Raw genomic sequence first — 26,839 nt, 5'->3', positions numbered from 1 at the left:
AAACACCCATACACATGAAAACCAATCTCAATATAACAAATCAGTTATTTGTTTTAGCAAAATTGATATCATTTCACTGTATGCATTACGTGAATAGTTTTTCTGGCAAAATGGGAGAGGTTAGAAACCCTGTGGATATTTTCTACACACTCTTTCCACCTGAAAACTCTCTATTTATGGTTTCAAGTGTGAAAATTGCCAGATTCCTCATCATTGTCAGAGAATACAGGCTTGACTGGAGTGGGACTTCTAAAAGGCCACTGACCTAGCAGGTACATGGTGGGATTTAAGGAGTCCTGGAGTAAACCTTTTTGTTTTTAATTTTGAGATAAGGTCTCTTTGTGGCCCTATTAGTCAAGGAGCTCACTCTGTAGACCAGGCTGGCTTCAGACTCACAGAGATCTGCCTGCCTCTGCCTCCCAAGTGCTGGGATTAAAGGTGTACACTAATAAACCTGGCTAGAGTAAAACTAGAAGTAAACTAGACTAAACAGGAAGCTTTAAATTGGAAAATTCCCACCCCTCTGGTAATCATCTTGGTCCTGTTTCACCATCCATGAACATAGGTGTATCAGTTGGCCTAGGGTGATAGCACACCATTTTAATACCACTACTCTGAATGTAGAGACAAATGGATTTATGTGGGTTCTAGGTCAGTCTGGTATACAAAGTCAGACCCTGTCTCAGAAACATAAAGGTAAAACCCTGAAGTTGGTGCTGGATATTCATTTAATTTTAGTGTGTGTGTGTATAAGTTGTTTGTTTATTTGGTGTTTGCTTATTTGAGACAAGATCTCACTGTGTAGTGTTAGCTGGCATGGAACTCACTGTGTAGACCATGATAGATGTGAGGCTTGCCTTTGTCTCCAAAGTGCTGGAATTAAAGATGTCGTTAATTTAAATGGAAGGTCTCTGTGGGCTTCCATGAGAAAGGGCCACAGAGAAAGATACTATTTCTTTCTTGGATGTATTCAGAGGAGCCAGTCTTAGTGGATAAACATCAGTAGGTTGCATCTCAGGCATCACATGAAGATGTCACTGACAGAAACAGGAACTGTCTGATTAATGGGACGTAGCTCTCCAGAGAGACCAGTTAAGAGAAAATGGCAGGTTAGGGGTTGCAGGTTTTGTAGAGGTAAGGTACAAGGAAGGCCTGGTGGATGGAAAAATGGCTATCCCTTTCCCACTTCTGGCGCTCCTCCCCCATCTCTCCCTCTGCATATCCAGCATTAGCCTCGTGAGTCCTCGTGGCCTTTGAGGAGGGCACACCGCCCCCATGGAGCCAGGAGCTTTGCAGCCTAAGGGCTGAGGTTCGGGAAGAGGCACAGGGCACATGACGCCCAATCTCCCTCACCAGCCCAGCACCTGATCAGGAAAAGCTGAAAGCTGTGGGTTCCACAAACCAGAGACCGGTCCCTGAGCAAGAAGAATGGCCTCCCCGCGCCTGGGAATTTTCTGCTGCCCTACGTGGGATGCAGCCACACAGCTGGTGCTGAGCTTCCAACCGCGGGTGTTCCATGCGCTGTGCCTGGGAAGCGCCACTCTCCGCCTGGTGCTTGGCCTCCTTCAATTCCTATCAGGGCGCCGATCTGTTGGTCACAGGGCGCCTGCGACATCCCCAGCCGCCTCAGTCCACATCCTCCGTGCTGCCACCGCCTGTGACTTGCTTGGCTGCCTGGGTAAGGGCGCGCAGCCAGCTCTTTGGGGTTAGGATATGCAGCTGGCAGGGTGGAATGTACTGGGTTCACGGGATCTGCCCTCGCTTAAGGATGGTACAGAATTCACTGTTTGGGATTTGCTCTGGCCAAGATGCGTGGCCTCAGAGGGTAGTCTAGGTTTGAGAACAGATAAAAGCTTTGAGATATGTGACTGGCTCTTGGGTCCAGAGCAGGGCTGGATCTATTTACCTGGTGACTGGATAGTACTAGAGAATTCTGCAGAGTGACTGGTAAAATTAACGTCCATGGAACTTTAACAAAAGTATCCTGTTGAGTTTGTTAGTGGAACTTATTAGGGAAACCTCAGACATCAGGTGTAGTTAAAATCCAGAAACAAAACTGCAGGTCCTTGGTTAGCTCTATGAGAAGAAATAGACACCAGACACCTTCATCTGTATGTATGTCCTTTTTTTGTTTTTTGTTTTTTGTTTTTTCTCTTTTTTTTGGCTTTTAGAGACAGGGTTTCTCTGTATAACCCTGGCCCCTGGCTGTCCTGGAAGTCACTCTATAGACCAGGCTGGCCTTGAACTCAGAAATATGCCTGCCTCTGCCTCCCAAGTGCTGGGATTAAAGGCATGGGCCACAACTACCCTGCGCATGTTCTTTCTTCTGTGTTTATTTGTTGTTTGTTTTGTTTTTGTTTTGAAACACTGTCTGAAAGTACTGTCTTTTGAGCTGTTGTGGAAATTACCAGGGCCCCTGGGTAAAAGCTCTACCAAGCAGCTCTATCTACGGCCCCTCAAGTACAAAAAGTGCTATCTGGTACAACACTTTAAAATCTTTTCTGCTCCCCAGAGAAGATAGATGGCTTGTAAGTGCTGCGTTAATTTACATAATGTTTTATGGGAATATATCACTGCCCAGCATCTGCTGCTCCTGATCTGAGACCCTATTAGCCCTGCTAGGACAGAGTACAAAGCTGGAAATAGATACCGTGGTCCACAAAAAACTAAACCAAACCAAAGCAAAATCATAGTTAACTACCTGGCCCTTAGCAAAATGAATTTGCCAATATCCTCTTTCGACTAGAGCATAATAAACTTTACTGAGTTCTAAGCTAGACTTATTTTATCTGCTTTGTGTGGAAACTGTCCAATATGCATGATGGTAGTCTACAATTATAAGGAAGTATCCTGAATCTCCAGATGTCCCTCCTCTAGCTTTGCAGAATTCTCTTCTCTCTCTCCTCTCTCGCTCTCCTCTCTCTCTCTCTCTCTCTCTCTCTCTCTCTCTCTCTCTCTCTCTCTTTCTCTTTCTCCCTTCCTCCTAGCTGGGTTAATTGGAAGCAAATTCCAGACTTGGTGCATTTCTGTCTGTTAAGTTCCAGTTTAAAAAAAAAAAAAAAACTAAAAAATTTGTGCAGTGAAAAAAATATCTGTGCAGTGTAACACCAATGCCACTTGTACTTTAAAATAATTAAAACCAAGTTCTCCATATCATGTGTATTATTCATTTGTTTCCTATATGGTCTGCGATAGTGAGACTGTTAAATAAGACCCAAATTCTGTCTATGCTTTGCCATTTCCTGATGGTGCTGTGCCTGTGTGAGAACTGCAGTTTTCAGTCATTGCTCTTTGTCCTTGAGGTAAAGGCTGTGTGTCCTGTGTTCATCTTCCTGTGTACTTCACCTTGAGAAGGTCCCTGGATACAGGTGACTGACTGTGCCAAGGCCCAGACCTGCTTTGTCCCATTGCTGAGAGTCACAAAAATGTGACTAGGTTTACTGAAGAGTTTGAGTTCAGATGAATACGCTGTAAATCCCAGGTCACTCTCTCATATTTGGAAAAGCTATTTTCTTTCCACGAGGGATAGATCATGTTTAGTGCAAGATAATTCAATCTGGTGTTTTCTTGATTCCTTAAGGATATTCTCAGGGTAGATAGCAATATCAATTCAATTTAGTCATGTAACCTAAATGTTTTGAAATAATGAGGTATCTAAATATTTTGAGTAGGAAAAGGACACTGTCCTTCAGAACATCATGTAAATGAGGTGGTAGATATGGGACAGAAGTCAGGAGAGGGCTGAGGACTGACCCTTCTGAAAGATATGAAATACGAGTACTCATCTCACAGGCCCCTGGCCCAGTTTTAGATCTATGAAGACAGGCCCATTATGTGACCATAGTGAATTTATGGAGAGGTAATGCTGCTACTGCCTCTGGAGGGCTTAAGTCAATGACACGTGATCCTGCACCACAATGCCTACCTAGTTTCTCCTCTAACCTTTATTGAGCTCCAAGAAGAGCTAGATTGCTGACAATTCTAAAGTACTTTTCAGAAAAGCTATTATTTTTTTTTTATTATTAGGAATGGCTTAGTGATTAGAAGATATGGCTTTAAGAGTTTAGGAACAGTAGTGCATTACTCAGCACATATGTTATGGATTGCTGCATAGTGGTACATATGCATCTTCCCAGCTCCTTATATCATGAGTACCTAACATGAATATTAAAAGATACAGGTGAAAAATATAGATCTGCTAGTGGTGCTGTAATTCCCAAACACCAAACAAATGAGGGTCAATGCTGTTTCTGCTTATAGTTTGATTAGATAATGAAGTGCTTGGGACAACTCTGACAGTAAAAATTAACTCAGATGCTCGGCCTTCATTTTCTTCTTTATCATTATACACCAACATGTCTGTTTTTCTCCTTTCTTTCCTCCCTTTGTTTTCTTTTTTACATCCCTCCCCCTAAAGCAACCAGATTGCTTCAGATTTGAATTAGGAACAAATAGTTTTTTATTCTCTAATTCTCATACAGGAATCGTTATCAGGTCCACAGTGTGGATAGCCTACCCAGAGTTCATTGAAAACATTTCCAATGTGAATGGAACAGACATTTGGCCTGCTGCTTTCTGTGTGGGGAGCGCAGTAAGTTACCTTCCTTTGTTCACTCTCCTCCCTTTGCTCCTTCTACAGGGTGGTCTTCAAAGTCAGCAGAGCAGACACTGGGAGCTGTGAGGAATGTAATTCTCAGGTCTTGCCCTGGACTTGAGGAACAGGAATCAGTGTGAACCTGGGGTACAGATGGACACAGAAGTCTAAGAATGACCCGACCCTATCAGTGTCTCAGCTTTCCCCTTACACACACACACATACATACATATATACCCTCTCCATAATGTGTCCACGGCTCCAATCAAAGCCAGCTACAGAGAAAAACGAAGAGATTGGATGTGTTTTTCTAAATGAAATATATTTAAATGTACATTAAATATTTTGTCTGAAATTTTTGTATAAATAAATCATTCAGCAAATACCTATATTTCATACAGAAAAACATGCTATGCTTTCTGCACTGCACTGCCCCTCACAGGAATGATGTAGAGGGCATGGATGCCATATGGAGTCTCAGTTTCTCTACAGAATTCCCAGCTTAATTCCATTCACACTCCCTTTGTTTTCCTAAATACATTCCAATGACTACCCTGTCTCAACCAACTTTAGTAAGGTACATTGATTTTATGCTGCAACCCACACTCCACTCTTGTCATCCCCTTCTACCCAAGCACAGTCTGAGTTTCTCAGGTCCACAATTTTCCCTTCTCAGAAAGAGAGCTTCTACCTTAAACCACAGGAGTCCTTCCTCCATTATAAACTAGGCACCATGGACCTCTACCTACCTTGTCTAAAAGCACACCAATGACAGAGTTTCCATGTCAAATCCAACTATATAAACAAAGGGCCAATACATACTCATATTGGTCACAGCCACCCTGAGTTCCAGAGAATGTGTCCATATGGGATAGCTCACTCACCCATGATTCCAGGAAAACTTGTGTCTGCCTCTCATTTAAGGCATGAGTAGGACACCTCATGCCTGCTGCTCGAATCTTTGATGCTGAACTCCTGTTGATTATAGATGTGGATCCAGCTGTTGTACAGTGCCTGCTTCTGGTGGCTCTTTTGCTATGCAGTTGATGTATACTTGGTGATCAGGAGATCGGCAGGACGGAGGTATTTATTGACTGGGAACACAAATAGGGGTGTTTTTGCTGGTTTTGTGAGTAAAATTCAGACAGGCTATTGGGCATTCAAAGGTTCTTTGCAGTGTGGCTCACACCATACATCAAACTGTCAATTGGGCTTCTATCCAGAAATAACTATGCCTTCTCATTGTTATAATAACATTTTTGGACACTTGGTCTTACTATGAAACCCAGGCTAGCCCTTTAGTCTAGAATCCTTCTGCCTCAGCCTCTTTTCTTCTTCTTCTTCTTCTTCTTCTTCTTCTTCTTCTTCTTCTTCTTCTTCTTCTTCTTCTTCTTCTTCTTCTTCTTCTTCATTTTTTTTTTTTTTTTGGTTTCTTGAGACAGGGTTTCTCTGTGTAGCTGTCTTGAAAGTCACTCTGTAGACCAGGCTGGCCTCGAACTCAGAAATCCACCTGCCTCTGCCTACCAAGTGCTGGGATTAAAGGCGTGTGCCACCACTGCTCAGCCTGCCTCAGCCTCTTGAGTGTTTGGATTATATATGTTTGCCACTATTACCACATGACAGCTCACTTTGGTAAGATACCAATGGCAAATTCAAAGCATCAGGATTCTTACAACCTTGTAAATAAGTAACTTGGGAAATTAAATAGTTAGAGACTGTTGGAAATTTCAAGTGAAGAGCATATATATTCGAGACCCTGGGAGCCGGGCATGGTGGAGCACACCTTTAATCCCAGCACTTGGGAGGCAGAGGCAGAGGCAGGTAGATTTCTGAGTTTGAGGCCAGCCTGGTCTACAGAGTGATTTCCAGGACAGCCAGGGCTACACAGAGAAACCCTGTCTTGAAAAACAAAAAACAAAAACAAACAAACAAAAAGACCCTGGGTTCAATTCCAGTGGCCAAATCAAAATAAACATACAAAAAGTGGGGGAGGGAGAAATCAAACATTTGCAAGATTTGGAAGTAAACCCTATGTGAGAGTCCTCACATTCAATATCATCCCACACAATAACATCCTGGTTATTATCCCATTGTGTCCCCTACTACTCAGGGGCTTTGGTAATAAGTTTGAGGGAAACATTCATTCCAGCAGGCAGGATGATGATGATGATGATGCCGCCACCAGCATTTAGAAGATCTGGGCAGAGTATGGCTTCTGAGGATGCCCTATCTTGTAAAAATTTACTCCATGGGACATGGAGTCCCAGAAACTTTACAAGGGAAAGGTTTTATCAGCGCTAAGAAACACACTGTGGAGCCGGGCGTGGTGGCGCAAGTCTTTAATCCCAGCACTAGGGAGGCAGAGGCAGGCAGATTTCTGAGTTCGAGGCCAGCCTGGTCTACAAAGTGAGTTCCAGGACAGCCAGGGCTACACAGAGAAACCCTGTCTCGAAAAACCAAAGAAAGAAAGAAAAAAAGGAAGAAAGAAAGAAAGAAAGAAAGAAAGAAAGAAAGAAAGAAAGAAAGAAAGAAAGAAAGGCACTGTGAGGAATGGAGTGAGCTCCCCATTACAGAGAAGCAGGGCACGTATAGCATAGGCAACAAAGATGCCAGGTTTCTGCAGACTGAGTCTCACCTTGGTGCCTGGTACAAGTCCTACTTCTTAGTCCTACTCTCTTATCGTCATAGGCAAAGTGTAGGTATGTTCTCACTGGTTGGAATGAATCTGGGCTGGGAATGTCACTTCCAAAGCCTCCATCCTCTATCCTTCCCTTTGAAGAGGCTGCTGGTGTCCAGGGTAATGAGTGTAGCTGCTTCTACAGATGGCCACTGAGAGACTGAGACTGGAGAGGTATCTTGTGAATTCCAAGGCAATGGTTCAACTTGGCAAATGTGGGTGGCTAAACTTCACATGTCCTTTGAGCTCCTGTCAGCACTTACCTGCTTTCTTTGTCCGGCAGAAGAATATTTTCTTTTTTAAATCCAATCCCAAGAAAGGTAATTAAGATAGATATAAAGCTTGAATTTCAGCTCTTCACTGTAGCTCCATCCTGGTGTGGAATATACAGGTTTCAAACACTATTAGATAGGGCTTGAGATCTTGAAAAAGGCCTTGGACTAAAGGTATGGTATTGTAAGAAAATGACAGTATGGGTCTCCATGGGGCACACTTGAGTAATCTCAAGTACCCCAGAGACTGAGGCAGGAGGATCTGTAGTTGGAGGTCAATTCAGACTGAATAATGAGAACCTGTTGCAAAAAGAAATCAAAGTGTGGGTGACCATGGAATTGGTTGGTCTTGCATCCTGGACTGCCCACTCCCCACTCTGTAAAATGCATCCAGTGTGACCCAAGGTATGGGGAGGATGTGGTGGAATGTGCAGATCCTGCTGTCATCAACAATAGAGTCCCCTTATAGAGAGAACTTCTTTGAGGTAGCTGGGTCTCCATATAGCCTAGACTTCTGACAATACTAACATTGCTGTTGTGCCCCCTCCAGCTTCCTGCCCCTGTGAGGCCAGCGGATGGCCACTCCAGGAACTGTCAACAATGGGGGAGACAAAATATGCTGGAGTCATTTCCTTGTGTTTTCCCAGACAAATGGCACAAAATGTTCTTCTCTAGAAGCTTTGTATGCCAGTCTCTGCTTCTTTCTCTGCTTAGTGTAGGTCCTGGTCCACTGTTCTGATCCACAAGCTTACTTTTTGTTCATAGAGCTAGTCTTCAAAGTCAGTATCCCAATCGGATGTGGATGTCATTTGCTAGGTATCCTGTTGAATCTTGAATGGCAGCTAGTGTGTGTGACTAATGGAGCCCAATCACAAAGAAGCATCTATTTGAATGTTGTCCACTGCTCCATGGGATCAGCTGACATTGTGTGAAGCTAATTCTTCAGAGTTGCTGATACCATATAGGAGACCATGTCATCTGGGAGATTGAGTGACAAGGATAGGACTGGGTGTGTATGTGCAAAAATAAAGATAAAAGGATATGGCAGGAATTTGAGCTATGCCTGGAATGGGAAGTGAAGAGGAAGTAGGAAGAAAAGAAAGCTCTCCGATAGCCTGGAGAACTTGAGCTGTCTAGTTTCCCACCAGGTCATGAGACACAGCTTCTTAGTTTGAGCCTTTAGATTGTACTCTTTGTCTGATTTTCATGCAAGATATCCACCCCCTTTATTTATTATTTACTTTTACGTGTGTGTATATGTGTGTAACTATCTTGGGCCTTCTGCATGTAACTACAGATACCTGAAGAAGTCAGAAAAGAGAATCACCTGGATCCCTAGAGCTGGATTACAGACAATTACATATGACGGGGCTGGGGTCCAGTTTAGTTAGAACAACTGACTGACTGCATGAAAATACTATTTAACCCAGTAATTTCACACACACACACACACACACACACACACACACACACACAAGGAATTGAAAACAGGAACTCAAATAGCTGTATATATATGTTCATAGTTTTTTTTTGGGGGGGTGGGGGTTTGTTTTTTCGAGACAGGGTTTCTCTGTGTAGCCCTTGCTGTCCTGGAACTCACTTTGTAGACCAGGCTGGCCTCGAACTCAGAAATCCGCCTGCCTCTGCCTCCCAGGTGCTGGGATTAAAGGCGTGTGCCACCACCCCCTGGCTCTGTTCATTTTCAAATAACAAATTTTATGTAATGTGAATTTCACCTTGGAAACCACAAAAATGTAAACCCAACAACACCTCACCAACAACACAGGAAGCTCTGGGCAGAACAGAACTTAATCTAGTCATTTCCACTGGGTAGCCTTGTGGCCCCTCTTAGCTGTGGCCACCCCTCTTCTGTTTTCTCCTAGCACCATCCTGCTGTACCACATCATGGCCTGGGGCCTGGCTGTGCTGCTCTGTGTGGAGGGTGCAGTCATGCTCTACTACCCTTCTGTGTTCAGGTAAGCCCCATCATTCAGACAATTCCTGGTCTATTGTGTGCCTCTAATAAGGACTGAAAAGCAGTTACAGCTAATCCAACTGGAAAAAAAATGGGAGGGGCAGAGGAGGTAACTTAGTGGTAGAGAATTTTGTTAACATGCATGAGGCCTTGAGATGATCCCTTCCCCACAAATGGAGATACTTATAAAACCTCAAGGTCCTAAGTATGACAACTCTAAATTTACATGGAAAACAGACAGAGGTAAACAGTGTCTCTGTGACTTAAGGGATGTTTAAACCAGAGCTCAGTACAGCAGAGACCTCCTGACAAGTCTTGCCCTTTGTCTATGTTTATGAATAAAGTTTTATTGGAACACAGCTATACTTGTTTATGTGCTGTCTGTGGCTGCCTTTGATTTACAGAGACAGAATTTAGAAGTTGCAACAGAGACCATGAAGTTGAAATAAATGAACCATATTTTCCTCAGGATAACTTTGCTGACCCATAGTGTAGAACTTTTTTGACTGCTTTCAGTTTCTTAGTTGCGTGTGTGCCTCCACTTTGGTGTTGCCTTTTTTTATTATTAATTACTTTTCTGTTGCTATGATAAAATACCATGACTAAAGGTAACTTAAGAGAATTTATTTGAGCTTGCTCTTCCAGAGGGATAAGAGTCCATAGGGTAGGGGAGGTGTGTTAGCAAGTAGCAGCCATGGTTGCAGGATCAAGAAACTGAGAGATTGCCGGGTGTGGTGGCGCACGCCTTTAATCCCAGCACTTGGGAGGCAGAGGCAGGTGAATTTCTGAGTTCGAGGCCAGCCTGGTCTACAGAGTGAGTTCCAGGACAGCCAGGACTACACAGAGAAATCCTGTCTTGAAAAAACCAAAAAAAACCAAAAACCAAAAACCAACAACAAGAACAACGGAAAAGAAAAGAAAGAAAAGAAAAGAAACTGAGAGATCACATCTTTATCCAAAAACACCACCCTGTGATCTACTTCTTCCAGCAAGGATGTGCACCACCTCCTGAATAACACTCCTAACGGGGGACCAAGTGTTCAAATACCTGAGCCTGTGGAGGACATTTCTCATTTAAACCATTACACCTTATCAACTATTAGTACTCTCAGGGAGTTCTGTGCAGGTTCATGGCATAGTCTGCTTTCTGGAGAAGTTATAAAAAAAAAAAAAACAGACAACAGTACTATATCTATTAGAGTTGAACACACTTAACTGAAAAGTCCTTTCCTTTCTCATATGCTTTCCTGTGGGACCTGGAAACTCCCAGAAAAAAATGTGAGCTTGAGAGTTCCATTGATTCATGGCTTGCAAGGAGTCCCTCGGTACTCAAATGCTTTGGGTAGATGACTCAGATTTAGTCTTGATGCATGACTACCTTTTATTCCTGTGCTACCCATGTTTTGGAACCCTGGACATTCTTTGAGTACACCCTCACTTTCATCTGTCATTTCCTTTTTGCCTTTCTGTCAGAATCTCTTCTCCCCCTTCTCTTGTTTTGTTGATTGGCCTGGACTTTTTTCAGACCACATTTAGCCTTCAAAGATGAAGAACGTTTGTACTAGGAGTAGGTACCATAAAGGCTTATTGACCTCTCTCTTTGTGCCTGAGCTGTCTGTGCCCTAATTTGGCTTCACTTCTCACTTTTTCTCAGCCATTTTTCTTCTCTTACATCATGTGTGTCCTAGCTGATAGTTCTTACCCTCTTTTTTTCAGATTAAAAAGTATGGATATGAGTGTTTTGCTTCAGGTATGTATGTGCACTATGTATGCACACAGTGCCTGATGAAATCTGAAGAGGGCACAGGATCCTCTGATGATTGCAAATATATATGTACTAGGAATTGAACCCATATCCTCTTCAAGAGCAACAATTGCTCTCAATATCTGAGCCTACCTTTATGACATGAATGCATGGCCTTCCATTGCATCCTAAGTTGACCAATGATTTCAATTATTAATTTGTAGAAATTCTCATTAGATGCCCTGAAAAGAACTGTTGAGAGTTTTGTTATTAATGATAAGAACATATTTAATTTTAAATCTTTTTTTTTTTTTGAGGCAGGGGAATCTCTATTATATAGTTCTAGTTGTCCTGGAATTCACTATGTAGTCTAGGTGGGTCTCAAACTCAGAGATTCAGCTGGCTCTACCTCACAAGTGCTGGGATTAAAGGCCTGCACCATTACATAGCTTATTATAAATTTTAAACTTCTTTATTTTGAGTTTCTCAGTTGCTCAGGGATAGGGAGTGGGTCTTATTTATGTTACTGGGCAAGTACTCAAAGCCTAGTACTTTAATGGGTTCATTTGTTTCCACCTCCACTTGAATTGTGTGTGTGTGTGTGTGTGTGTGTGTGTGTGTGTGTGTAAAACTGTGAAGAGACACAGTACAGAGAAACCTATCACTCCAGAATGTTTTTTTGCATTCTTTTGGTTTCCCAGGAGGCCTTTAAAAGGTTCCCCCAGTGGGATGTTCTGTTACTCCTCCCATTCATGAGACAGGAATATGACCCATCTTCTTCAACACCCTGTAATGCATTACTTGTTTTTAGACAAGAAAAACGAGTCAGATTTCCTTTGGACATAGTTAGGAGCAGACTACTGCATTTCCCTCTGTGCTCTAACCTCTTATCTCAGCTTCCAGGTAAGTGGCCCATCTCAGCCAAAGCTTTTCTTTAAAGGAGAATGTTTTGATATTCTTCTTTTAAGGTGTGAGAAGGGCCTGGACCATGCCATCCCCCATTATGTCACCACATACTTGCCACTTCTGCTTGTCCTGGTGGCCAACCCAATCCTGTTTCACAAGACAGTGACTTCAGGTAAATCTTGGGAGAATTACTCTTGGTATATGGACATTGAGTACATCTGCATGCCTTGGATACATATAAAAATATAGCTGTTTCATCTGGAATTACACATGAGAATTGACCATATTCATCTTTCTTCAAAGACATGAGCAGACAGTGGTTAAGAGCACTGGCTGCTCTTCCAGAGGTCTTGAGTTCAATTCCCAGCAACCACATGATGGCTCACAACTGACTGTAATAGGATCTGATGCCCTCTTCTGGAGTGTCAGCAAACAGTGTATACACATACACAAAATAAATGCATCTTTCAAAAACATTAAACAAAAAAGACATGAGCAGAATACAGTTGGACTAACTGACCTTGTTTAATACATGAAACGTGAAAGCCTATTTACTTATTTACTACACAGTGTTTTTGCTGACATTTGCTTAGCTAAAGACCATGAGTTTTAGTTGAGGCTTTACTTCTATGCTGGGCTCCTCCAGAGTCTGCCCTTAGTATAAAGGACCTGAAGGTGACTTTTTAAAACTGTAGAGGCAACATAGAAGTAGATAGAGCAAGAGGTAGATAAGGGGAAGGGATGAGGTATGGACTCAGTATCTGGTCATTCCTATGTACTCATTTAGCCTATGCATTTTGTCAGATGTGCAGGAAGCAGGATTTGGAACAAAGGAAACAGATCCATTGCGATTGAAAAAACTAGATTAGAGGGAGATAGTGAGTCAGAAGAGGGACATGACTCTTACAGCTAGGACTAGAGACCTGTGTGTCTCAGCCCTACCACCTCCTCAAGTGAGATGGAGTGAGTGCCCATTCGTCTTATGCTTCTTTGCATCTCTTGGGTAGAATGTGAATTAAGGCATTGATTTGCACATTGGTCTCCACAGAAAGGTCATTTAAGAATTAGAAGTTGTAGAAATTTCTAAAGAGAGTGCTTAAAGTTTCTATCACTAGTGATAAACTATTGGCACTTTAGATGCATCTTTTCCTATCTTCTTTTAAATGTGGTGCATTAAATATACTTTTATGCCTAAGTATCAACAGTTGGTTGAACTGAAAAAAGATTTATTTATTTACTATTTTTATGTTTATGTGGGTGTGCCTACCTGAGTTTATGTGGATTACATGCACGTAGAGGCAAAAAGAGGGCATCAGATTCTCTGGAACTGAAGTTACAGGTGGTTGTGGGCTACCACGTGGTTGCTAGGAACCAAGAGCAGGAAGTGCTTTTAACCATTGAAGCATCTCTCTAGCTCTTGGTTATAGAATTAAAAAAATAATTTTTTTTTTTTTGGTTTTTCGAGACAGGGTTTCTCTGTATAGCCTTGGCTGTCCTGGAACTCACTTTGTAGACCAGGCTGGCCTCGAACTCAGAAATCCGCCTGCCTCTGCCTCCCGAGTGCTGGGATTAAAGGCGTGCGCCACCACGCCCGGTTTTAAAAAAATAATTTAAAAACATCTATTATTAGTAATAGGAACTTATTGCCATTGGATGGATATTTTTTATTTACATTTACATATAGGAATTTTTGTTTTAGAAATTATATACAAGTAGTGGTTTTTATCAAAGCAGTGGACATGCCTTGGCCAAACACTATAATGTTCTAGTGGTTCCATATGTCTTGAGGTACCATGGATTATTAACTCTTCTCTAAAGAGATATTCTAATTTCTCTGTAAGGAGAAATATTAACTTTTTCAATATTCTAAAATAAAAGTATAAATTATTTTAGAATGTATAAAATAAACCTTTAAAAACATAGTATTTGAATAAAGTACTAATAAAATCAGGAGTCCAGTTAATGAATTACCAGTGTTAATTTCTCAGCTGTACAAAAGTCCTATATTTGTGCATAATGTTCATACTGGGAGAAGGTACAGTTATGTAGCAATTCTCTGGGTAGAGTAAGTCAAGCTTAAATAGTGGTAGATCACTTGCCTAGCATGCACAGGGCCCTAGGTTTTATTTCTAGTATCCCACACATAAAAAGTTATTTCAAATTGAAAAATATATATATATATAACATATGTTTGTGTATATGTATGGCCCTGGTATTTATAAGGACACCAGATGCAACACTGTAATGACTGTCAGTAATGGGTTTTGCTTCATGCTTTTCTGACTGTGTGTAAGGGTTCGTATCTGCTATGGTTTTCTTCTCTGTTATGGAGTTAATGTAAGTCATAAATGTTGTCTGATGTTCCTTTATACTTCTACAGTGGCCTCTTTACTGAAAGGAAGAAAAGGTGTTTACACAGAGAATGAGAGACTGATGGGGGCTGTGATCAAGACCCGTTTTTTCAAAATAATGCTGGTGTTAATTGCATGGTAACCTTTCTTCTAGTATTTTTGTTGTTGATTGTATTAGTGAGAAGGATGTGCCAACTTGCCATTTTACTTCTCCAAATGTGACTTGAGAATTCCAAAGGAAAGAATCTGGAAAGGAAATCTTGAGACAATGCAGGTCAGCAAGTCATATTTTTTGTAAAACTTTAATGACAATTATGTATCAAATCATGAGAATAAGAAATAAAGTGTTCAGCAGGGCGTGGTGGCGCACGCCTTTAATCCCAGCACTCGGGAGGCAGAAGCAGGCGGATTTCTGAGTTCGAGGCCAGCCTGGTCTACAGAGTGAGTTCCAGGACAGCCAGGGCTACACAGAAAAACCCTGTCTCAAAAAACAGAACAAAACAAAAAAAACAAAAAAAAAGAAATAAAGTGTTCAAGGTTTGTTTTATTTTTCTTTTTAAAGAAAGATTTTGCTAGTTTTTCTTTTCTTTTCTCTCCCTTTCTTTCTTTCTTTCTTTCTTTCTTTCTTTCTTTCTTTCTTTCTTTCTTTCTTTCTTCTTCCTTCCTTCCTTCCTTCCTTCCTTCCTTCCTTCCTTCCTTCCTTCCTTCCTTCCTTCTTTCTTTCTTTCTTTCTTTCTTTCTTTCTTTCTTTCTTTCTATTTTGTTATTGTTTTGAGACAGTGTCTCACTGTCTTAGGTAGCCTTGAATTTTCAGTGATTGAGTCCATTGCCTCTGCCTGTCAAAGCACTGGGATTGTAGACATGTATCACCAGGCCTAGCTGTGTGTTCAGTTTTCAAATATTTATGCCATATGCACCTGATATTTCATCCCATTGTTGGGCTAAGCAAAATCAAGGAACAGTCATGCTGTTTATTTTGTGTGTTTAAACATTTTGGCTGTGTATATGTATATGCACTATGTGCATGTTTGGAAACCAGAAAAGGATGCCCAGATTCCCCTGGAGTTACCAATTCTTTTTGTTTTTTAAGATGGAGGCAAGGTCTCACTGTGTTGCACTGGCTGTTGGGAACTCAGAAATATGCCTGCCTCTGGGATTAAAGATATGTGGCATTGTACCCACAAGGTACAGACATTTGTGGGTCACCATGAGAGTGCTAAAAACCGACCATAGATCCTCTTACAGAGCAAGTTCTAGTACAGCTAGAGCCCAAAGAGAAACTCTGTCTTGGAAAGACCCACTCAACCTCCTTCCCCAAAAGATTGTTATAACAACAGTAATGAATCAGTACCATTCAGAACTCAGTGTATTAATCCCCCTGGCACAAGGACTTTTATTTATTTGCCCTCCTAGGATAGGTCTAAATTATCTGCAGCTTATATATTCACCTTGCTATTTTACATTCCAGGGACCTACAAAGATTTACATTTTAAAAATCCACATAAGGACTTGTACTGTTTATTTTTCTACTGCTGTGATAAAACACTGTGACAAAGGCAATTTATAGGAGCAAAGGTTTATTTGGGGCTTATACTTCCAGAAAGATAGGAGTTCATTACCGTCATAGCAGAGAGTATGACAGCAGGCAGGTTGGCATGGCTGAGAAACTGCAGCTAAGAGTTCACATCCTAATCCACAAAAAGGAAGCAAAGAAGCTCACTGGGGATGCCATGGACCTTTGAAACTTCAGAGCTCACTGCCAGTGACACTCCTCTAACAAATGTGTATTTCCTCATCTCTCCCAAATAATTCCACCAACTAGGATCAAGTGTTCAAACATATGAGCCTATAGAAGCCATTCTCCTTCAAAATACCACAGGATTGGTGCAATAGCTCAGCGCTTATGCTCAGGCCTGACTACTTGAATTTGATTCCTGCATCTCACAAGGTGGTAAGAGAGAACTGAGTCCTAGAGATGTCCTCTGATTACCTCCTGCCCCTCCCCCACCTCCCAGCACACACTAATTCCATATAAAACATCAAAATGGCATTTGGACTCCATTGAAATGTTAAGTCACTTTTCAAAAAAAAAAAAAAAAAAAAGAAAGGAAGGAAGGAAGGAAGGAAGAAAGGGAAGAAAAAGTATTGAAGGTTACCTCTCTTATGGAGAATGATTTCTAGTTTGATACAAGGCTAAACTTTACACCTTGATGTGCTGTAAAGTGTTTCTATCAAGGAGAATTGGTTGAGGTCTGTGTTAGACCAAGAGAAGAAATTGTGTTCCAATTAAAGTCTTGGTGCCAACTCAATTCCTTGCCACAAAAATGATCATGTTGCCACAAAGAACTGGTACATTTAGACTACAGTTAAAGTTGCTATGAATTTCACTGAGTGCTTTCTTCACCTATGGATCATTTTCTTTCTATCAGTTGGTTGTCCAATATCATCAATGAAAGTCTTTTGTTCTACCTTGAAATGCAACCAGATATCCATGGAGGCTCTTTGAAACGCATCCAGAATGCAGCCAGGACCACATGGTTTATAATGGTAGGCTAATCTCGACTGAATTTTTCTTCTTGAAAAAAAAGAAGAAGAAAATCAATATGGAAAAAAAAACATTTGAAGTACAATGTGTAAATATATAAACACTGCAAGGTTTATGGACTACCGTTATCACTAGTGGACTGCCATGCTAAGTTTAGTCATTGTATTACTAAACAGGCTTAGAGCTGAGCTGTGGCCTGGTGACAGTGGTTTCTGGGTTTGATCTTCAATTTTCAGTACTGCAAAATGGGTGAGTGAGTGAGTGAAGGAATGAATAAAAGTAAGGCAATCTCTGTTAAGTCACTGTGCCCTAGAATATGAGACATTTGAAGTTAACTCACAGTATCAAACTGTTAATCTTTTTTTATTTGTTTTTTATTAGATTTATTTACTTGTGTGTGTGTGTGTGTGTGTGTTTCAGAGGAAGACCAGACCATTGGGCAGGATGGAACTTATGATTATGGTGACTGAAGATTGTCACTTTTTCTATACTCCTTTGACTTTAATGTATTCTTTTGCCTTCCTTCCTAGGGAATACTGAATCCAGCCCAAGGACTTCTCTTGTCTCTGGCCTTCTATGGCTGGACAGGATGCAGCCTGGATGTCCATCCTCCCAAGATGGTGATTCAGTGGGAAACAATGACTGCCTCTGCTGCTGAGGGCACGTACCAGACCCCTGTGCGTTCCTGTGTGCCCCATCAAAACCCCAGGAAGGTGGTGTGTGTCGGGGGACATACTTCTGATGAGGTGCTGAGCATTTTGTCTGAAGGTAATGCTTTATTGCAAGGAAAGTGAACTGCAGAGCTCCAGAACTCCCTTGAAGTCCTTCATTAAGCAGGGAGCTGCAGATGGGAACTTACATGTCACTATACTCTTGCATTCCCTCTTCCACTTCTTTTCATTTTTATGTATTCTCCCTTTTAGTAATCTATGTCATTTTATGTATATGGTTGTTTTGTCTGTATGTGTGTCTGTGTACCATATTCATACCCTGTACCCATGGAAGCCAAAAGGTGGGGTCAGATCCCACCCAAACTGAAGTTACAGGTGGTTGTAAAAGCTGCCATGTGGGTGCTGAGAATTGAACAGGACTCTTCTAGAATAGCCAGGGCTCTTAAGGACTAAGCCAGTTCTCCAGTCCCTCATTTATTTTTAAGACAGAGTTTCACTGTGAAACAAAAGCTAGCCTCTAACATTCAATTCCCCTGCCTCAGCTGTTTGGATGATGGTTGCTACAATTTTCTGTCACTCTAAGGAGACAGATTTAAAAACACTCAGGGGTTTAGTTCCCAGTACCCATATTGGACACCTACAATGGCCTGTAACTCCAGCTTCAGGGGATCTGATGCCCTCCTTTAATCTGGGTGGGCACATGAGCACATATACTCATAATACACATAAATAAAAATAAATCTAAACAACAACAAACTTACTCAGGAACATCAGAGCAATCCTGCCCATCCTCAGCTGATCCATATAGAATGGATAGAAAACATGTAGTTTTGCTGCTAAACTCCAGCATCCCTTATCATTGGCTAGCTGCTTCTACATTTTGCTGCCTGTGCTATGCACTTTAGAGTGCTTATTAGCCTCTCTGATTTCAGCTCACTAGAGTGTGAGAATCGAAACTCTTTACACAGCAACAAATATCTTCTGTGGACATAGTGTCCCTCAGATCAGAAAAATGTCTCATTTGCAAAGCTTAAAGAAACTTGCATTTTTGAACATGGTAATACCTGGGATACATATACATCATCTATCTATATGCACTCACACACACACACACACACACACACACACACACACACACACACAGCCAAAGACAATAAATACATAGTCCTGACAAACTTTACACCAAATTAGAAGGAGGAACTTTTTTTATTTAGTTTATTTTTTTATTTTTATTTTTTAAAATTTTTATTGGGTATTTTCTTTTCTCTTCTTTTCTTTCTTTCTTTTTAAATTTTTTTTTATTTTTGTTTTTGTTTTTTGAGACAGAGTTTCTCTGTATAGCTGTGCCTGTCCTGGAACTCACTTTGTAGACCAGGCTGGCCTCCAACTCAGAAATCCACCTGCCTCTGCCTCCCAAGTGCTGGGATTAAAGGTGTGCGCCACCACTGCCCAGCAGATATTTTCTTTATTTACATTTCAAATGTTATCACCTTTCCTGGTTTCCCTCAAGCCCCTATCCCATTCCCCCTCCCCTGCTTCTATGAAGGTGTTCCCCCACCCACTCACCTACTCCTGCCTCCCCACCCTCAAATTCCCCTACACTGGGGCATCCAGCCTTCACAGGACCAAGGGCCTCTCCTCCCATTGATGCCCAACAAGGCCATCCTCTGCTACATATGCATGCAGCTAGAGCCATGGGTCCCTCAATGTGTACTCGTTGGTTGGTGGTTTAGTCCCTGGGAGCTCTTGGGGGGGTCTGGTTGATTGATATTATTGTTCTTCCTATGAGGTTGCAAAACCATTCAGTTCTTTCAGTCCTTTCTCTAACTCCTCCATTGGAGATCCCATTGGGGACCCCATGCTCAGTGTAATGGTTGGCTGCAACCATCTGCCTCTGTATTTGTCAGGCTCTGTCAGAACCTCTTAGGAGACAGCTATATCATGCTGAGGGAGGAATATTTTGAGAAAAGATGTGTAGAATTGGCTAGAGAACTTCTATCTTCTTTTTCTTTCTTGCTATTCACATATGCAGAAGAAGGTTCATTCTTGGGACAAATCTGTCTGAGAAAACATAGAGAAATCCATGACCAGAGGATTGATGCCCAGAGGTTAAGGTATTGTGTGGTTGTACTGGGGAGCTGTAGAGGAAACAGAGGAGCTCTTTTGGCTAGACCTACAAGACAGATAAACTATGTGTTTAGGGACTTTCTCTTTTTCTGGCTGTGCTGGAGTAGTAGCCAGGGCCTCATCTATACTGAGCTATTGCTGCAACTCCAGCCATACCCCAGCCTTTATGCTTCTGATGTTGCCCCTGTAATTCATGAAAAACAGGGACATACAAATTGAGACTCCGGGACGGGCGTGGTGGCGCACGCCTTTAATCCCAGCACTCGGGAGGCAGAGGCAGGCGGATTTCTGAGTTCGAGGCCAGCCTGGTCTACAAAGTGAGTTCCAGGACAGCCAAGGCTACACAGAGTAAACCCTGTCTCAAAAAACCAAAAAAAAAAAAAAAAAAACAAAAAAAAACAAACAAACAAATTGAGACTCCGGTCAGAATGCCAAATTATTGATACTACCTGGGGCAGGAGTAAAAAGTTACATCTAGAACTATTTATGTGTGTCTGAATTCCCATGCTGATGGCTCAAAATGGCTGAGCCATTTTTGACACTATAATAAAATCCCACAATAACAGTAAACCCCATTACATCTGGTCCCTGCACCCTACTTCCTTCTACCACTTCAAACAGCATCAATCAAACTCTTCTTGTTTCTATTCCTTCCAGCAGCCAGTGTTGCTCAGGACTGTTGCTCACAGGCTGAAAGCTTTTAAAGTCTTTACCAGGACAGCCAGGGCTATACAGAGAAACCCTGTCTCGAAAAACTAAAAAACAAAACAAAACAAACAAAAAAAAAAAACAATGAACAAAGGTCCAACAGGAAAAGAAACAGGGCCATTGTTCATAATGGCTGCTGTCTTTAGGATCTCTTCTTTGCTGATCTTTTTTCCTTTTTTTGTAGTGCTTCAAATGGAACCTAATATGTTACCGATGCCAACTTTTTGCTACACAATAGAACCACACCCCCAAGTCTTATTTCAATTCTTTTCAAAGAAAAGGAAGAGGTTCTGGCAGATTAAGGAAGACCTGAGACACCCTCTATAGTCCCAAGGGGGAAAAAAGAGAATCCACGGTTGTATATAATTCAAATACCATTTTATTTATCCTTTAAAGGGTTTAGTGCATTTTGGAAACTATGAACACTTCCCATTCTCTCTCTTTCTCTCTCTCTCTCTCTCTCTCTCTCTCTCTCTCTCTCTCTCTCACTCTCTCTCTCTCTCTCTCTCTCTCTCTCTCTCTCTCTCTCTCTCTCTCACACACACATGCAACTGGGTCTCATGATCATGCTTCAAGCCCATGCTGACTTTGAACTCTTGATCATTTTGCGTCCATTTTCCGGTGCTGAGATTATGAGAGTATAGTACCATGCTCAGTTTACAAGGTGATGGCATTGAATCTATGACTTTCTGCCTGCTAGACAAGCACTTTACCAACTAAGCTACAATTTCAGCCCTCTCTATTCCTGCCAGCCACGAATTTTTCTATGTGTATGAATGTTTTACACATCTCCTATTCAGTATTTGTTCTTTTCTGTCTGACTTTATAGCCTAAATTTGTGAAGGTTCATCCAGTAGCACACATCAGCATACAGTTATTTTATGGCTGAGTAACATTTCATAGTATGGAAATACTCATTTTCTGATTTTTTTTTCTTAGCAAGGACTGTTGACTGTAAAGAACTCCATCAGGCCCTGTATTAGGAGTTGTATCATGGGATTGCAGCAAGGACCATAAACCCTGCCCTCATAGTTTATTGGACAAATTTAAAATACTCAAAATTATTATTCTACTCTATTATAGTCTATTCTATTAATCATTGAAAATGTTGAGCCGGGCGTGGTGGCACATGCCTTTAATCCCTGTTGAGTCGGGCGAAGTGGTGCATGCCTTTAATCCCAGCACTTGGGAGGCAGAGGCAGGCGGATTTCTGAGTTTGAGGCCAGCCTGGTCTACAAAGTGAGTTCCAGGACAGCCAGAGCTATACAGAGAAACCCTGTCTCAAAAAAAAAAAAAAATTGTTAATTTTTTGTTTTGTTATTTTTCGAGATAGGGTTTCTCTGTACACAGCTATGGCTGTCCTGGAATTTGCTCTGTAGACCAGGCTATCCTCATGCTCACAGAATTTGAACCTCCCCCTGCTCCCAATTGCTGGGATTAAAGCTGTGCACCACCCTTCAAAAGTATTGATTTGAGAAAAAAAGTGGAGGAAAAGGGAAGCAAAGGAGAGCCTATGTAAAAGAAAAAAGAATTTTTGTAAAAATAGCAGGCATCAGGATAGAGGTATAGCTCAGTAAGAGCACTTGACTACTCCGTACAAGGCCCTGGGTTCTGCCCCCGGTACTATAAATATACAAAAGAAAACAACAGCCCCTGTCAAATTAATTAATTAACTAAAAAAAAGAGGAAAAGGCAGCTGTCAGTTTAGAATCCACAGGGATGTGTTGTTTGCTTATCTTCTGGGTCAGTTTTTTTTTTTTTTTGAAGCATTCTTCAAGCACAGAGTAAGTATTTCCTGCAAAAGTCTGAGAAGTGGGGGTTCAGTGAAGGTCTTAAGCTTACACTTCTTTACCCTGAACATAGCTAAATTAAAATGACTCCTAAGAAAAAGTTACCACCATTTTGTATGGTGGCTCTATGCAGGAATTTGCATATATGGAACTGCAAAGAACAAAGAGAGCTGTTACACAGAAATGAAATCATTTTAAGTGTTTTGCTTCTTAGAGTAATATAGTGCATTTAAAAAGATTTCTATATCTCTTTTGGTTACTATTGTCCTGTATGGTCTAGTGATGTTTTAGTTATTTCTTTGTGCAGCAACAAAAATTCTGAGGAAAACTTCTTTTTTTTTAAAGAGATGTATTCATTTATTGTATGTAAGTACATTGTAGCTGTCTTCAGACACCCCAGAAGAATGAGTTAGATCTTGTTATGGATGATTGTGAGCCACCATGTGGTTGCTGAGATTTGAACTCAGGACCTTTGGAAGAGCAGTCAGAGCTCTTAACCGCTGAGCCACCTCTCCAGCCCGGAAAACTTCTTTTTAAGAGAAGTTTAATATGGTTCAGTTTTAGAGGTTTTTGGAAAAGAGTGCACATCCATTTAATGAAATATCATTACATCATAAAAAGAACTATGTTCACCATTGCTCGGTCCTCTTGCTCCAGGCTTGTGATTATGAAGAACTTCATTGCTAGGGGTTGGCTGTTTGATATTATGAGGTCATGGTCACCCTATATTAACAGACTTTGCATGAATAGGGAACTAGTCAATACCCTAGTAACCATGCTGAACTGTCTCCAGAGTCTTCCTCTCTCAATACCCTCTCTTCCTGGAGACTTATAAGAAAAAAAAAAAAGCCTCAAGGCCAGTCAGGCTTGCTAGAGTCCAGAACCCAATCCCTTATCTGACTTAGAACAAATGGAACTTCCTGAGACTGGTTTTATTCCTGCAATTTTGCCTTTGAGAGACTCCTTATGCATCACTGTTTTCCATGGAGATGGGTGTAGGGAGTAAAAGACACTTTACAAAACCATGGGACTCTGAGTTTGTCCTTAAGTGTGAGGTCATGGGGGAGTATCCTCAGCAAAGACCTTGATCACAAGTCACCTTATGATACTCAGCTGGGTCTTTTTTGAACAAACCCACAAAATCCCACATGAGTTCTCACACACCCAAGATGAGTTCATAACCCAGCTGACCCTGTGAGAATTAAATCTTTTCCAAGTGCCTTTAGCCAGCCCCTCCTACAGAAGTGCTATTCTGGAAGCTCTTAAAAGCCTTTCCAGCTTGTCCCTGGCCACTCTAGCCAAATGGTTGTCCTCTATACCCATGATAGCACCCACACTCAAAATCCGGGCCTGGCCAAACATTATTCCTTTGTTCCTTTCTCTAGATTCCCTGAGGGAATCACATTTGCTTTGTGTTCATCATGCCTGTATCTTCTTAGATGCATCTGTCCCTGGGGAAGGTCTGGCTGCTTGTTTCCTAACAGGCCACAGTGCATTAGAGTAATCCTGCAGTATGGTGTTTGCCTCTGTTCAAACTGCTATTCTTCCTGCTCTCCTTAGGTCATCAGTGTTAAAGCTGCTCCAGCTTCCAACGGCTCATCTCACTGCTGCTGAGGCATTAATTATGTTTACTGAGTGCTTCATTCTAGACGAAGAAAGAAAGCAAATACAGAAAGTCCACAGTGATCATGCAATATGATATCTAAGTAGTGAGAAATACTATGGACCAGAACCCTTTAGGGTGCAGTTTATATAATTCAGATGAAAAGAGCTTGTTTAACATGCAAGTGACTCTGACTTCAATACCTAATTTGTTAAGAATAGGAACCATTAATCAGGGAGAGAGTTAGGTAGCGAACTGGTATTTCATTCAATAGGGTAACCCAGAAGTTTCTCTATGGATGAGATAACACCCCGAATTGAGACCAAAATTAAACACAGGAGAGAGTCATGAGAAAATTGAAAGATGCATTACAGGCAGAAAAAGAGCTGTGGAATGGCCTTTGGCAGGACCAGGAGGGGAGAGGTAGGTAGATTAGACTACCTGAGGAATGACAGGAGTGATCTGTGAGGATGCAGAAGTAAGCAAGGTCCATTGGTGGAGCTTAGAGACTGTTTGCCTGTGCATACTGGGAAAGGCCCCCTTACTTCATGACTTCCATCTTTGAATTTTCCATACCCAGTTCCTACCCTGGCTTAGAGCCAGTTCTCCTGGGTATTTTGGGAGCAAAAGAATAAGTCTGCTGTTTGTTCCAAAGGATTTTGCTACCAGGAAGGAAGGAGTGCTAGTCAAGTGATTAAGTAGACCTGCAGGGTGACCCTTGATGAGAATGTTTTATTTTGCCTTTCTTATTGAACTTACTTTCCCACCCATTTTACTGTGCTGTGACTGCTGCCTGCAAGTCATGTCACATTCTAAAACAAAGGGGAAATTGATTAGTAAGAAAACAGAGCAGGACCAGAGAACAATGATGGGATCCAAGGAAAACCAGGTGAAATGAGCCACACGAGGCTATTCAATGTGTGTGACTGGTTTGTCTTTGAGTTTCTTAACTGGAAACTAAAGAGAGAATGTGTTAAGTTACAAAATTAATTGTTCTGAAGAAAACCTAGCAATGGCTCTTAAAAGCTCTGCCTCTTTCTTTCTCTTCTCTTTCTCTTTCATGCTCTCACAGGTTCCAGACACGAAGGCCAGAGAGAAAGGTCTCCTTCCTTTAGCTTCCTATGAAATGAGCACCAACTAACTCAGAGATTATTTGAATGTGTGTGCTATGCCATATGAGAAGCATAATTTGTCCCCTAATCACTATATCTAGGAGTCTAGTTTATGATCAGAACAAGGAAACTTGCTTGGCAAAGCATTGCCAGGCATGTGCTGTTGTATATCTTGGTAGGTGTTTAAATTACAGCCCCTTGAAAGATGGAGAGATAGTTTTGGGGGCTTCTTGGTGCTGAAGAATGGGGGTTGTAAGGTAAAAGAAAACTATTAGCACTGTATATGAGGACAAGAACAAGTTTTGCAGAGAACATAGATTGCTTCATTCTGGGCCTTTCTGGAGCTGAGTGCAGGTAGCCAGTCAGGAGGCCCCACAACTTCCCGTGGATGGACTCTGTCCTTCCTTTGTACATCTCAGGCACATCCAGGAATCCAGGGCCACCGTAATTATTTTCTCTGGAACCATGTGTCAGACGCCTGAAATGATTCTATAGGGTTTATTTCATTTTTTTTCTCTGAATGAATGGATTTAATATAGTAAGGGATTGTCTTAGTGTTTTACTGCTGTGAGCACACAGCATGACCAAGGCAACTTTTTCTTTTAGATTTATTTATTATTATACATAAGTATACTGTAGCTGACTTCAGACACACCAGAAGAGGGCGTCAGATCTTATTATGGGTGGTTGTGAGCCACCATGTGGTTGCTGGGATTTGAACTCAGGACCTTCTAAAGACCAGTCAGTGCTCTTACCTGCTGAGCCATCCCACCAGCCCTGACCAAGGCAACTTTTATAATAAGGACATTTAATTGGGGCTGGCTTACAGGTTCAGAGGTTCTGTCCATAATCATCAAAGCAGGAAAATGGCAACATCCAGGCAGGCATGGTGCAGGAGGAGCTAAGAATTCTACATCTTCATCTGAAGGCTGCTAGCAAAATACTGGCTTCCAGGCAGATAGGATGAGGGTCTTATAGTCCTCACCCACAGTGACACACCTACTCCAACAGGCTACAGATAGTGCCACTCCCTGGGCCTAGCATATACAAACCATCACAGGGATGATGTAGAGGTTTTTCCTTTTCCCCTTATTTTTTCTTTTTACACACATACACAGGCAATATTGATGTTAATTATTTTTTGAGACAGAGTCTTTGTATGTAGTCCTGGCTTTCCTGTAATTTGCTATGTATACTACTAGGCTGGCCTCAAATTCACAGAAAATTGCCTGACTTCTCATGAAGGGATTAAAGTGTGTACCACTAAACTTGGCCTTAGATGCTAATATTTGACTAAGATTCATTCATTTATTCTTTCTTTCTTTCAAGAAAAAGAAAGATAAAGTCTCATTTTGTTGTTGAGTACTAGCAACATTTTCTGAAGTTGAAACCCCCCTTTCTAGGGGCTGACAATGTTAGCACAGTACTTGGCTAGCTAGCATGAGGCTCTGAGTTCAGTTCCGAGCATCATATAAAATGAATATGATGATTCATATTTGTTATTCTACCACTTTGGAGGAGGAAGTAGGAGGATTGGAAGTTCAAGGTCCTTCTTGAATATATTTCAACTTTGAGGCCAGCCTGTTCTACATGTGACCCTTTGATAACAAAACAAGTCCAAACCTTCGAGGACCTCAGCCCTGACAAGGCCTGCTCTTTTCCTTTTCAGATTCAGATGCCAGTACTGTTGAAATCCATACTGCAACTGGGTCCTGCAACATAAAGGAAGTTGACTCCATTTCCCAAGCCCAGGGGGAACTCTGA

General features: G+C 41.5%; 1 protein-coding gene across 1 annotated transcript; it reads left to right on the top strand.

The window, feature by feature from the left end:
- The first annotated feature begins 1,428 nt into the window (after positions 1 to 1,428).
- Gpr143 (G protein-coupled receptor 143) lies at positions 1,429 to 26,839 on the top strand. The gene is made up of 9 exons (XM_021154006.2): positions 1,429 to 1,678; positions 4,482 to 4,591; positions 5,583 to 5,677; positions 9,427 to 9,519; positions 12,231 to 12,340; positions 14,549 to 14,657; positions 16,949 to 17,066; positions 17,595 to 17,832; positions 26,745 to 26,839. The coding sequence occupies exons 1-9, from the start codon at positions 1,429 to 1,431 to the stop codon at positions 26,837 to 26,839; spliced, it is 1,218 nt and encodes a 405-aa protein (XP_021009665.1).

The sequence above is a fragment of the Mus caroli genome, unplaced genomic scaffold (genome assembly GCF_978045245.1).
Source record: "Mus caroli unplaced genomic scaffold, Mus_caroli_1 scaffold_5, whole genome shotgun sequence".
Classification (NCBI taxonomy): Eukaryota; Metazoa; Chordata; class Mammalia; order Rodentia; family Muridae; genus Mus; species Mus caroli.
Note: the sequence above shows the minus strand (reverse complement) of the source record. Positions and strands in the feature narration are given on the sequence as shown.